Source organism: Gopherus flavomarginatus, chromosome 8 (assembly GCF_025201925.1).
Source record: "Gopherus flavomarginatus isolate rGopFla2 chromosome 8, rGopFla2.mat.asm, whole genome shotgun sequence".
In the NCBI taxonomy this organism is placed as follows: domain Eukaryota; kingdom Metazoa; phylum Chordata; order Testudines; family Testudinidae; genus Gopherus; species Gopherus flavomarginatus.
The window spans coordinates 92,536,683-92,550,476 of record NC_066624.1 but is presented as its reverse complement, the minus strand read 5'-3'; the positions used below and the strand labels follow the sequence as shown (position 1 = coordinate 92,550,476).

Sequence of the window (13,794 nt, the reverse complement as noted above, 5' to 3'; positions counted from 1 at the left end):
TTTTTTTCTATATTCATTTAAGGACTTGTGCATGGGATAATAGTATTTAATTAAGTACATTGTATCTGGAAGTCACAGCTAACTAGATCCTACTTACCTGCTTGGGTCTTGGAGCTATCATTGTTATAAACAATATAATGATTGTAGTATCTAGACTTCAAAGAGTAATTCTTTAGTTTGTGTCCTATACTTAATCTTTTTGACTACATTGTGTTAACAGAAAAAGGATGCTTATGATAGGTAGCATTAATTGCTAATGTTTTTTATTCTTGAATCACTCCGTTGAAATGGATATGGGATTAAACATGACATAATCACAGCACCAACAAAGCAGTAATGCCAAAGTATGTTGTTATAGCATTGCAATGCTGCAGCTATGGGTACTATGTCCATTTGCTTCCATACTCTCATATTTTCATTCATTTATTGCATTTATATATGCAAATTTTTTAGTGAAAATCCTTCATTTCTATCTCTCATTTTAACATGGCTAAGTATATTTATTATAGTAGAATATACATGGTGAGGGATATACTGTGCATCTTAAGAGAATACAGAAATGCTATAACAACCTGCATAATAAAAGAATGACAAAGTGCTGATATTGAGATAATTTAAAACACAGAATTAAGACTAGGATTTTTCAAGTTTGCATTAGAAAGTTTTTAAGATTGCAATATTCACAGCATATTTGACTTAATCCTAGAATCTACCCATTTTGTTTAGATAAACACATCATTCAGATGACTTTATAAAATCTTCTGATGGGGTGGATACCCCACACAGGCCCTGAAGTGGTTAATGTGGGCCTGACGGGCCAAGTAACATGCCTGGAAGCACCAGCAAGAGAGACAGCAAGAAAGCCAGTCTTAATTGGTGATGAAGTCCAGCCGAGAAGTGATTGAGTGGTGATTATAAAGCCAGAAAGTTTGCAACAGAAAGGGGCTGTGGGGAGAGAGTCTGCAGTCACTCTCTGGCGGATAGAAAAGGTAGGAAATGGTCCAGGGAGGCTGCAAGGAATCTGAGGGAGTAGACCCTGCTGCCAGCTACAGGGTCCTTGGGCTGGAACCTAGAATAGAGGGAGAGCCTGGGTTGCCCTTCCAACCACCAAGAAAGATGCTGTGGCACCCCTTAAGGTAAGGAGTATAAGAACCATGGAGCCAGGAGACAGATGGAAGACCTGCTGTAAGGTCGTTGAACTGTAGCTTGGTTGGACTCTCTGCCACCCCAAAAGGGGTGGACATATATACCATGAACTGGCCAGAGGGCCCAGTTACGAAAGATAGACCACACAGCAACAGAGTGCCTGTCGGCAGTGGCACCAGACCAAAAGATAGCTGGTGTGCCACTCCTGGCCACCAGTTGGTGCTTCTGCAGTGAGGGAAACCGTTTACAAATCCAGAAAGGGTTTTCTAGTCCAAGGACTGTAAAAATAATGAATAATATCTTCTGCATGTTATTCAGGGGGGAGATTGTATCTTCTGTACATCAAAAAGGTAAACTGCAAACCATATTTTCTTTTAGTTCTTCAAATCTTGTACGGGCCCCATTAATGCTCATTTCTTCCCTAATACACAAATCTATTCTTCCTATTGGCCAAGGAGAGCTATTCACATCGAGCTCCTCATTGTTACTAAGAGGTAAAGGCAAATGACTGACTGATCTCAGAAACAAACCTATCAGTTGGGTAGAGCCCAAAAACTAACTTAGGGACAATGCCTCTTTAAAATTTTCCTTCCCTCAGATTGATGACATCTGGTCAGCCCTGATAGAATATGCCCCAGCCTTAGGACAGCTACTTTCTCTGAATCTGCTCATTAGAATTATTTGACCTGTGTCTCAAGAGCCTATTCATCTGCCATATATGGAAGTCAGACAGACGTTAAGGACTGTGCTGTAGAAAGGGACTAGTACAGTACGCCTAATAAGGAATTCATTCCATCTATGCAGAAGAGAAGATTATGGATTTTTCCCAAAGAATCATAATTACCTTCCACAGCTGCAGAGCAGGGGCAGTCCATGGCATGTCTGTGAGGCTGTATCACTCTCCACTGAGTCCTTTAGTTCAGAAATTCAGTTAGTGCTGATATTCTATCCTTTGCTCACCCTGTTGTGCTTAAGTACAATAGGAGGTCTCATAGTATACTACAAATCATAGTCACAATAAAGAGATTGAATTTCATCCCTAACTCTGAATCTTCTTGAGCTTTTATCTGACCCTTATCTTTATTTAAATGTAGCTTATGATTTAATTTCATATAAATCAGATGATGACTTTGAGTATATGAAGAACTTGACATTTTGGGGATTTTATGTGTACTGCAAAAGAAATCAGAGTGCTAAATGTGTTAAAAACATTAGGTAAGCATTTTTTCAACTATTTCTCCTTTGGAAGAGACCTTGTATCCAAAAGTCATTAGAATCCAATGTCTTTATTTAACTTCAGTCAAATTTTTATCCTGACTGATTTAGTTCTCCTGACAGTTTTAAAATATAGTTGAATAAATTTGATATAAAATATTGACTAAGAAATGTCTAATAATTGTTTAAATCCCTTTTTATATTCAAGTAAATCATTGTGGAGAGGCTGTGGTCTCTCTGTAGTCAAGATTGAGACTTGTTTCTCATTATACCCTTTCTAGAATCCACAAAAAAGATTATTTTGCTTGTTTGATGTGTGACCAATGGACATTTCAACCCCTACCCTCATACTCCCAAATTTGGAGGTGATTTATATAAAAACTGTGTTTCTGAGATATGAGAGGAAACAGAAAACAGGTGTCATGTCATGGCTTGGAAATTCTTCTAGTGTTTTCAAGGTACATTTTATCTGAAACTCAGTGTCCTGAAAACTTAAAATGAGGTTAATTTGAAATACATTGCTGTGATCTAATGTACAGAACTAATATTGAGAGTGGAAAGGCATATTTCAGAAGTTATTCCATAGGTGAATTAAGAATTTAGGAATGACTTAGCAGGCTCTGTTAGACTTTTAAAAGGTACCAAATGACTGGTAGAGATGTAAACTTTCAGTTAAAGAAAATAACAGGTGAGAGAAATAGAGAATAAAGTTCTGACCTGAGAGGATAATTTTTTTTTAAAAAAGGAGATGGGGCCAAGGGAAAGAACAAAATTAGGCTTGAGATATAAATTTAACCAGTTTATCCCAGAAGGAAAGGAAAGAGGCAGATGTCCCTCCCTTACTGAGTTTGAGAATTGTACAAAGATTATTCCCTTAACCCGGTTTATCTTTGTTGACAAACAATTTAATAAAAGTCTCACATAACTGAGTTAACACCACAGATTTTTTTTTAATGCAAATTTTGGTTTGGATACCTTTTCCTACATCTACCATATAATGGAAACTAATGGTATTGTACTTATAAAATTACTTCTTGGAATGTTAATGGGCTTAAAATATAGTAAAGGAAAAAAAGGTACTGAATTATCTTAAAAATAGAATCCAGGTAATGTAACTATATAAGAAGTTCATTTTTCCAGAGAAGAGATGGTTATATCTCAAAGCCATCCTATTTTTATTTATGTTCTATGTTTTGTAAAAAGAAAAAACAAGAATTGCTATTTTAGTTAGAAACAAAAACCCCCTCTCATTTCAAGTAATACAGAATTTATCTGATAGAGGGTGGATAAATACTTGTCTCAGTAGGCAAGAAACTAGTTTTATAAATATATATGCACCCAATTAAAAATGACTAAACATTATACACCGCTACCTTGATATAATGTCACCCAATATAACACAAATTTGGATATAATGCGGTAAAGCAGTGCTCGGGGTGGGGAGGTGAGGCTGCGCACTCCGGTGGATCAAAGCAAGTTCAATATAACACGGTTTCACCTATAACGTGGTAAGATTTTTTGGCTCCTAAGGACAGCGTTATATTGAGGTAGAGGTGTATATGGATAGTCAGTTTTCATAATCTAGAATTAATCGTATGATTGAAGAGTGTAATCATTTGGACAAGGTGTATACAGTTGGTATTGACAGTATTATTGTGTCAGACTATGCCCCTGTGTGGGCTATTGTAAAAACTGTAGAGAAGGAGAAATAGGATGACTGCCAGTTCTGCCTGAAGATGCAATTAGATTAGAAGAGCCAGTAAATCAAATGGAGAATGAAAGGGCTATAAAAAGTTGAAAGGATTGGAAAAGCCCAGTAAAGAATTTGACTGCATAGATATCCTCTAAAACTTTTGGGCAGAGCTTATTCCTAGATTGTGATCTCCTAACTCCCATTAGTGAGCAATTACTTGCACAAGTAGTCCCATTGATTCCAGTAGGACCGTTTCTATGAGTAACTTTTCACTAATGGTAGCAATGGGTTCACAATCTGGCTTTTTATTCGGTAAAGTATTTGCTGTAATTCTAGAAAATGATAGTCTCCCAGAAAGCATGCAGGAAGTTACCATCGTACTAATACACAAGGAGAATAATCCACGACGTTCAATCTGCTGACTTGCCGGTGTGAGAGACAAACCATCAAAACATGTGACAAATGGCTAAAATGTGGAACACCTGTTTGCTTCCCCCTTGTTTCCCCTCCATTTGTTTCTCCTGCCATGCCTGCTGCTCCTTTATCTCTTCTATTTGCTTACCCCATTTTTGTTTCCTTTTTGACCTCTGAAGAGCTGTGGAACGTGGCAGTGGCAGCCAGGGGAATTTTGGGCTGAATCCTGAATGTATCATCAGCAGGGAGCTCAATGGCTTCAGAGTAGATGTGTCAAGTATCAGAGGGGTAGCCGTGTTAGTCTGGATCTGTAAAAGCAGCAAAGAATCCTGTGGCACCTTATAGACTAACAGACATTTTGGAGCATGAGCTTTCGTGGGTGAATACCAACTTCATCAGATGCATGTAGTGGAAATTTACAGGAGCAGGTATATATATGCAGGCAAGCTAGAGATAATGAGGTAGGTTTAATCAGGGAGGATGAGGCCCTGTTCTAGCAGTTGAGGTGTAAAAACCAAGGGAGGAGAAACTGGTTTTGTAATTGGCAGTAGTAGATGTGGCCACTCACAAGCACTTTTCACTCTCACTCCCCCTTCCTAGGTGACGACTACTCTGGCTGTTTTCTAGAGCAGCAGCAGCAGATGTGAGATACAGCTCCAGGCGGTGAATATGAAGAATAGGGAGCCAGAACTGGTGCAGGGTGTGATGTACTGTGAAATGTGATAGAACTAAGGGGCCGGAAGCAGAGCCATAGATGACAGTAGATACTTCCAATAGTTTCTATTATGAATTTGTTAAAATTTTGGCAAAAAGAGTAAGTCAAGGGGTTGAAACCTAAGGACCAGATGTACTCTCTTACAGGAAGGCAATATTCTGATAATTAATTACATACTTTCAATTGCACAAACTTGTCCTGGTCAAAGAAATGTGAACATGCCTTGTTATCTTTTAGTGTAGAGAAGCTGTTATTTCTTGATATAGAGAATCTCTGACCTGGTTGAGTGGCCATTTTGAGGAACTGTCTTGAACACTATGGACTTGGCCCTGAATTTTAGAAAACAAGTGAATTCATTCTTTTAAATGATTTGGTCACCAAATAAATACTCCTTAAAAGGTGAACAAGACTTGGGTGTCTGTGCCAGGGAGAGGCTAGTAAGAAAAATTAGAGCTAATACAAATATTATTGTCAAAATATTGTCAAAATTATGGTGAGGGGAAGAATAGGGGAAACGATAGAAGCATGCGTTAAGGGGAAAAAACCCTCTCTACATCTTCTGCATATGCAATTTGACAATGGTAAAGGGTTAAGTCAGGGAATGAAATGGTGAGCCAGAAGATTGTTGCTGCATAGATCCTCCAGCATATGTTCTACCACATGGTGATATAAGGCATGTGCAGGGCTTCTTTAGCCGTTAGTATTCAGTAGCCTCTTTGAAGCTGCTCCATAGCCTACAAAGAAAGTTTTCTCCTCCTCTGATCGCCCAGGATATTTGCATAACCTTTGGACTAGCTACGTTGGTAGGGCAATATAATGATTGTTTGGTCCTAAATATAATTTTTGTGCATTGTAAGCAAGCAACAAATCACTTAAGTTATCAAAGAACAGTTTGACTGCAGTTCCAGTGTTTGCTGAGTCCATATTACAAAACCTGATTGCTAAACTTTAAATAAATATAGACAAAATAAAGCAGTAGGATGAGATGAAAGAAAATATGTTTGGCCCATAAAATATTTGGAGATTTACTCAAGTATCAGAGGGGTAGCTGTGTTAGTCTGGATCTGTAAAAGCAGCAAAGAATCCCGTGGCACCTTGTAGACTAACAGACGTTTTGGAGCATGAGCTTTCGTGGGTGAATACCCACTTCTTCAGATGCCACGGGATTCTTTGCTGCTTTTGGAGATTTACTGTCACTTTTCACAGAAACATATTCTTCTGGAAGTCAGCCAAATGGGCATTCGCACCTGAGGAAGCTTCTGTTATCAACATTTGCAAGCAAAAATGTGACATTCTACTTAATTTTGAATTTCTAGTGCGTTAGGAAAATTATTTCATTGTTTTTTTCTAATGGAAACTGAAATCTTGAAGTATGTTGTTTGGCGTGTGGCCATGCCACATCAGGTTGTGATCTCATTAGATCACTTAAAATAAGCCAAGTCAGGCTTGGTCACTTCTGGGATTAGGACACCTCTGAGGTGCCCTGAGAAGTTAGTGACTCAGTAATAAACCAGTGCTGCTTTATGCCATTATAATGGTAGAAGGAACTGTGCAACTGGATGTTTTGCCTTTGAAAGGATCTGTAAACCCACTTGTGTATTTTAGTGAAGGGTGAATGATCTTTGAATCAATTTTTGAAATCAGTTTTAAAAGTTTGAGCACTTTGGAAACTTTGGATGAAAAGTGTTATACAAATGTCAGCAATTTCTGTATTTTTAACTTTTTAAAATTTAATAAGAGCTACATTTAAAAAAAATTAAATTGTGTATAAGACTTATTGGGAAACCTCCTATTTGTATGAGAACATAGGAATTTCCAGGACTGATCAAATCAGTGGTCCATCTACTCCAGAATTACATTCTGACAGTGGCCAGTACCAGCTATGTCAGAGGAAGGTGTAAGAAATATGATAAGACAATTTAAGAAATAACCTGTTCATAGGGAAAAACAATTCCTAACTGCTGTCAGTAAGAGGCTGGTGTGCCCTAAGGCATCATTTACCAAACTTTTTGAAAGTTGATGCCCCTATTAAGGAAAATGAAATGAGTTGTATGCTCCTTCATCCTAGCCATTTGTTATTAAAGGCCTTCCCAGGGCCGGCTTTATGAACGGCAGGGCCCAATTTGAATAGCCAGCGGCGGTCCGGGGCTTCGGCGGCACTTCGGCCTGGAGGCTCTGCTCCGGATCTTCCACGGCACCAAAGGACCCCCCGATGCTGAAATGCCGTCGAAGCCCTGGAGTGGACCTCTCACCCTGCCGCCGAAATGCCGCTGAAGACCCAGAGAGGACACACACACACACACACGTGCTGCCGGGTGAGTAAAAAAAAAATTATATTTAAAAGACACCTAAGGTGCGGGGCCCGATTCCGGGGAATCGGCTTAAAGACAGCCCTGGGCCTACCTAAAATGACTGACTACTCACTCAGTAGATTGCGTAGATCTTCATAATGATACAGTACTTCCTTTCCTTCACTGCATGCTTTCAGCAGTAAGATATGATATTTAATAAGAATCATCCTTGGCATCTGAGCTAATATTCATTGAAATGAACAGGGCAGTTGACACCTCAGAGCTATTGTTTCAGGCTCTATAAATTTAGGCAGACATCACTGCATTAGTTGCACATGGGTCATGTTTTAAAGGTTTACTACATAACCATAGCAATTTGAGACTAACTTAAAAGCTGAAATTTTAGAGGAAAATAGAGAGACTTGTCCATGTCCTTTGCGATACTTCACATCCTCTATCTTCTAGGGGTCATACCCCACAGTTTAACAAAATACTGCCCAAAAGTATGGGTCATTATATTCCTTATAAAATGGTTTTAATTCTATATGATTTAACAGTGGATGTTCTTATTATTCCTTTTTGGAATCCTACTAAGCTTTTAACTTCAATTATATCTTGTAGCAGTGAGTTCCACAAGTTAAATGTTATAGATCTTGGATGCTATATTCATGCATCAGTCGCTGATCACTCTTGATGCTGAAAACAAAATCCGTTTTCCTTTTAATATCTTCAGTCAGCTCTTAGTGTATGGTCAATTTCCACACAGTGCAGTTCAGAACAAAGGTGGTGTCATAAAGGACTCTTCCAATCCTTGGCTGCTGTGTTCAGGGAAATCCCTGGAGCAGCCTCAGAGCTGCTCCAACTTAATACTGGCTGTTAATGGCCATCAGGGCTAAAAGCACAGTTTGAGATCAGCATAGTGTAGAGACATCCTGGCCATGCTTCTTTCAATCCAACTATACACTTTATACCAGTAGTGGGCAACCTGCAGCCTGCCAGACCGTTTGTTTACATTTGCACAGCCGCCCACGGCTCCCAGTGGCCGCGGTTCACTGTTCCTGGCCAATGTCTGCAAGAAGAGAATTGGGAGTTTGGGGCTGGCTGAGTACCACCAGAGGAATCTCCTTGCACTGTTTGATTCTGCCAGGGCCATGCTGGCTCTAGGTTCAGAAACTGCTAGCAATTCAGCGTCAAGCAGCTGCATCATATTGGAGAATCTAGTCCATTGGTTCCACATAACCAGTACTGTTGTTTTTAAGTAAATGAAGTTGCAGTTTAACTTTTATTTAGTGATTGCCTAGATCTATGAATGCCTGAATACATTTAAAATATATCTAGACTGCATAATGTTCTGCTTGATATGCTTCAAATGTTGTGGTATTTGGTTCTTTTATCTCTATACCTCCTGTCTTCAAATAATCTTACTAAGAAACAGACCTCTGTATGATACCTGCAGAAATAAGAAACTCATTCCATTGATTAGTTTATTAGTACAATTTAAATAAGTGCATTCATTTGTTTAATGAATATTTGTTCATAAAGAGCTCAAAGAAAGTACTAAGATTCCTTTTCTATTTTGTTTGTTTTGTTTTTATTAGTGGTCATATGCTTTAGAGAAGCCAAATACCGGCAGTATATTTAATATTGCTTGGTCTACTGATGGTACTCAAATAGCAGGAGCTTGTGGAAATGGACATGTGATTTTTGCCCATGTCGTGGAGCAACACTGGGAGTGGAAGAACTTTGAAATAACATTAACTAAAAGAAGGACTATGGAGGTATGAGTTACAAGTTCAGCAAAATTAACCTTCAGGATTGTTTATGTATGACTCACAATTGTAACTCAATAGAGACAAATAATTGTGAATGGACAAGTTTTGCAGAGTATAAACGATAGGATTGAATACCTTTGAGTTATAAAAAGGCCAAAATGAGCAAGTGGTATTTGAGTGTGTGTTTGAGTATACAATCACAAGATCCAGAACTACATCAGCCTCTTAGCTCACTTAAGCATCACAGCATCTTGCTTTTAGGTGGGGTGGGGGCATGGATAAGGGATTGATTCATAGAGATATAGGTCTAGTTTACATCGGAAATAATAATACAGTAATTACCAATAAAGGTGCAGCACTGGTATAAGTGATAGTGTAGATAGGGCTGAGTATCATGTTTACATTAGTGGGTTGCCACGAGTACAGCTGCACCATCGCTGGCTATTGCTACAGAATGGGTACTAATTTTTCTATGCCCCTATGATGAATGGATCTGTCTTCTTGGATTTCCAACTCAAGAGGCAACTGACAGCTGACCACAATCAAGAAGAGTGTAAGTGTCCTTTGTTGCACTGCTCCAACATATTACAGTCACCGGTTCAAATTTTCCAAAGCTAGGGGAAATTGTCACATATCTTTTAAGAGGCTGTTTTTACTATCTCCTAGTGAGGACTTAGGGAACGAATGCATGGAAAATAATAAAACATAGAGACTGAAATTTTCAAACCTGGATGCCTAAAGTTGGGTTGCTAATGCCAAGACTTGAAAAAACAATAACAACAACAACAAAAACTCCTAAATCCATATTTGAAAATCACATAAGGGCCCAAAAAGGTTCTGAGCACTCGGCATTTCCCATTGACATCAGTTGGAGCTGCTGGGTGATCAGCACTGTTAGAAGTGAAGCATACCCCTAACTGTGGTTTATAGAGCTCAAATTTAGGCTCCTGTTTTTGAAAATCTTGGCCTGAATCCACAATTAGGCACCTAAATATCTGGGAATGAATACAGAATTTTGAGTTTTGACTTGCTAATATGTCTTCTGTGTTCCCAGACACTGACTCATAACATAACCAGTCAACAGTGGGGTAATACAGACTTTCTGTTGTTACAAGTTTTTCCAATTAGAGTTCAGGCCATCATTTTCAAACCTGGGTGCCTGAAGTTAGGCTCCTAAATTAATAATTAAGCACCTAAATATCTTATAGTCTGAACTCTTTAATGTTGAATATGTAATTGGGAAAATTTGTAACAACAGAAAGTCTATATTACCCCTCTGTCCTCTGGATGGTACATCAGGAACAGTGTCTGGGAACACAAAAGACAATTTAACAGGTCAAAATTCGTATTTCTGCATTCATTCCCAGACATTGACTTGTAACAGATGGGGTCTGTCTAGCAACCTCTAGGGATTTTGTATATGCAAACACTTGAGAAATATAGCCAACCCTGATCCAGGATGTATGTTTATTTTATTTTACATAGATTTAAATAGTGAAGAGATGCCTATACAAGAGCTCTAGACAACCCTAACTCTTGCTCAATGTTATAACAACAAATGACATTATGGAGTGAGACAGCATTTGTGAGCATGTCAGGATAGATCTCTTTAGGAGCTATGTGAGTGGCCACTGGATCTTGGTGGTAACTGTATTAAGCCCTTATTTTGTAGCTGGCTGCAGATCTGAAGTTCAAACCTAGCTGCCACCATCAGTAGGACAACATCTAAAATACCCTTGTTTGAAGAGATCAATCTCCCGGGTACATGAATTATTTGCACAGTTATCTTTTTACTATTATGTGTAAAAGATACATTCTTTCAATTTCCTTAGATTTTTTTTGTCCCTAATGGGCCCATGATTTTTTAATCAGGACTACTAATGATGAATTGTCAATCCTACCCAGCATTTACTCTTCTAACAGAAAAGAGCTGAATTTCATTGGTACTCTCCTGACAGACCTCACTTCCAAAATGTGTAAGGATTCTCAACATAACATCCCAAGTGCTAAGTGAGACCCCTAATGGGATTTCTATCCTGACAGGCTGGAATCTGCAATATAAATAAATCTAGTCCACATCTGAGACATCTATCCTTTTTCCTCCCACCATGTCAAAGAATTCAATACTGAAGAAGTTGGGAGACAAGTTGCTCTACATTTCCCCAAAACTGTGCCTTATTGAAAAACATCATCTGGTTCTGCCATGTAGCTATTCATTTAGTCACTCTAATTTAAGGTTTCGCGTGCCAGTAATACTTTTTAACGTTTTTAGAAGGTCTCTTTCTATAAGGTTTTTAAAATGTTTAAGAAGCTTCATTTAAAATTAAATTAAAATGCAGAGCCCCCCAGACTGGTGACAAGGACCCAGGCAGTGTGAGTACCACTGAAAATCAGCTCGCGTGCCGCCTTTGGCATGTGTGCCATATGTTGCCTACCCCGGGCCTACAGGGACATTTCTGTGCATGATTTCAGGATACTCATTAAGAATGATCACTCCCTGAGAGAGTACATTTTCCTAGCTTTGGCATTAATGATGTTTGCTTATATAGGAAGCATTGTCTAAGAATTACCATGCTGGATCAGCCAGTGGTCCATCTAATCCAGTGGCTCTTAACCTTTCCAGACTATGGTACCCCATTCAGGAGTCTGATTTGTCTTGCATACCCCCAAGTTTGACCTCACTTAAAAACTACTTGCTTATAAAATCAGGCATAAAAATACAAAAGTGTCACAGTACACTATTACTGGAAAATTGCTTACCTTCTTATTTTACATATAGTTAAAAAATAAGTCAATTGGAGTATAACAAACTAGACAAATATGTAGATGAGTTGATATACCCCCTGGAAGACCTCTGCGTACCCCAGGGGTATACGTATCCCTGGTTGAGAACTACTGATCTAGTCTAGTAAACTGTCGCCAACTGGTCCATACAAGATGCTTCAGAAGATGGTTCAAGAAACCCCATAATGGAAAATAATGGAATAATCTGCCTATAGGAGAAGTTTCTTCCTAACTCCCATCATTTAATACAGTAGCTCCATTATGCGCTGAAGAATGAGGGTTTATATGTCTCATTTAAAAATAGACTCAGGCCAGTTGGGTACAGCAGAATAGCAGAAGGCAGATATACTGGCCACTGGGTTAACAGTTTTCTGTTCCCTGACTGACCAGTGCAGGGGCTGCTCCAGGCTAATGAGAACACCTGACTCTAATTAACCTGCAAAGAGTCAGGTGAGGCCATTCAGTTAATGTGACCACCTGACTCTTAATTAAGGCCCTGCTGATACTATGAAAAGGGCTCACTTCAGTCAGACAGGGAGGAGCCAGGGAGCCAGAGGCGAGGAAGTGCGGCTGAAGGACTGGTTACTGAAGACGCTTCAGGCCATCGTTAAAGGAGCCCTAAGGTAAGGGTGAAGAAGAGAAAAGCAGGAGAGCTGTGGGGAAGTGGCCCAGGGAAATGTAGCAACTCTGGCAGTGAAAGGTTGGCTGCCAACAACTGCTACCATTAGGGTCCCTGGGCCGGAACCCGGAGTAGAGGGCGGGCCCAGGTTCCCCCCAACCCACCACTACAAGAACATCTCCTGGGAGGGGAAGTCAGGCCCCTCTCAGGACAGGAGGCTGAACAGAGACTGTGGGAGTTGTCTCACCAACCTCCTTGCAGTCCTATGATGAAAAGGGCTCAGTAGACTGTAACCCTGACCCTAGAGAGAGAAGGGCTATGTGGAGGGTCACAGTGAGCCACTAAGGCTAGCATAAACCGCCTAGAAGCGGAGGACCCTTGGGAGCAAGGTCAGAGCTCTGCCACAATATATATCCTGTCTAATGTAACTGTGGATTTTCTCATTATACATATAAATGTCTAATCTCTTGTCAGGTCCTATCAGATTTTTGTCCTCAATGGTATTGTGTGACAGTGCGTTTCATAAGTTAATTGTGTATTGTATAAAAAAAATTATCAGTTTTAAATGTGCTGCCCTTCAATTTCAATATACATCCCCTTTTTCTTATAAGTGGTGTTGGAGAACTGTCTGTTATTAAGGTTATCCAACATTTCCCATTATAACTGTTTTCAGTTGCTTAATTTGAACCATTTGGGCTGAAATATTCCACAGTGGGTGTCTGCCTCAAGCTAAGAAATTTTGGAACATTTCCACCAAAATGGTTCATCCATTTCCAAGAAGGATGCTAGGGAGAAATATGTTCTTTTGCCCGCTTTAAAAAATTCTGGTGACTTTCACACGGCCTTGCTCTAGAGAAGAGACTCAAAGCTCCCACATTTGACCAATCATCTCCATAGACCAACTGAGCAAAAAACTTATTGTCACAAGGTATCTGGCCCCTGTAATTGAAGTAGTTCCAGTTCTCCTGTGCCAGGACAGGGTGTTCCCATTTGGCCATTTAACGGGGCAGAGCAGTGCTTGAGGGCTATAAATGATCAGGGAGAGACCTAATGAGATAGAGAGTCTCAGTGAGTCAGAGCAGACTGGTTCGAGCAGGGGCAGATGAGAGCTGCCAGAGACCAGGGATACAGGTGGAGGTCCTGGA

At 39.6% G+C, this 13,794-nt stretch overlaps 1 protein-coding gene across 3 annotated transcripts in view; it reads left to right on the top strand.

The window, feature by feature from the left end:
- IFT80 (intraflagellar transport 80) overlaps window positions 1–13,794 on the top strand; it is a 161,357-nt gene that overhangs the window by 105,330 nt on the left and 42,233 nt on the right. For all 3 annotated transcript variants that reach the window (XM_050965892.1, XM_050965893.1, XM_050965894.1), the window contains one exon: window positions 9,073–9,252. In XM_050965892.1, the coding sequence (XP_050821849.1) occupies window positions 9,073–9,252 (180 nt within the window). The remainder of the gene's footprint in view (window positions 1–9,072; window positions 9,253–13,794) is intronic.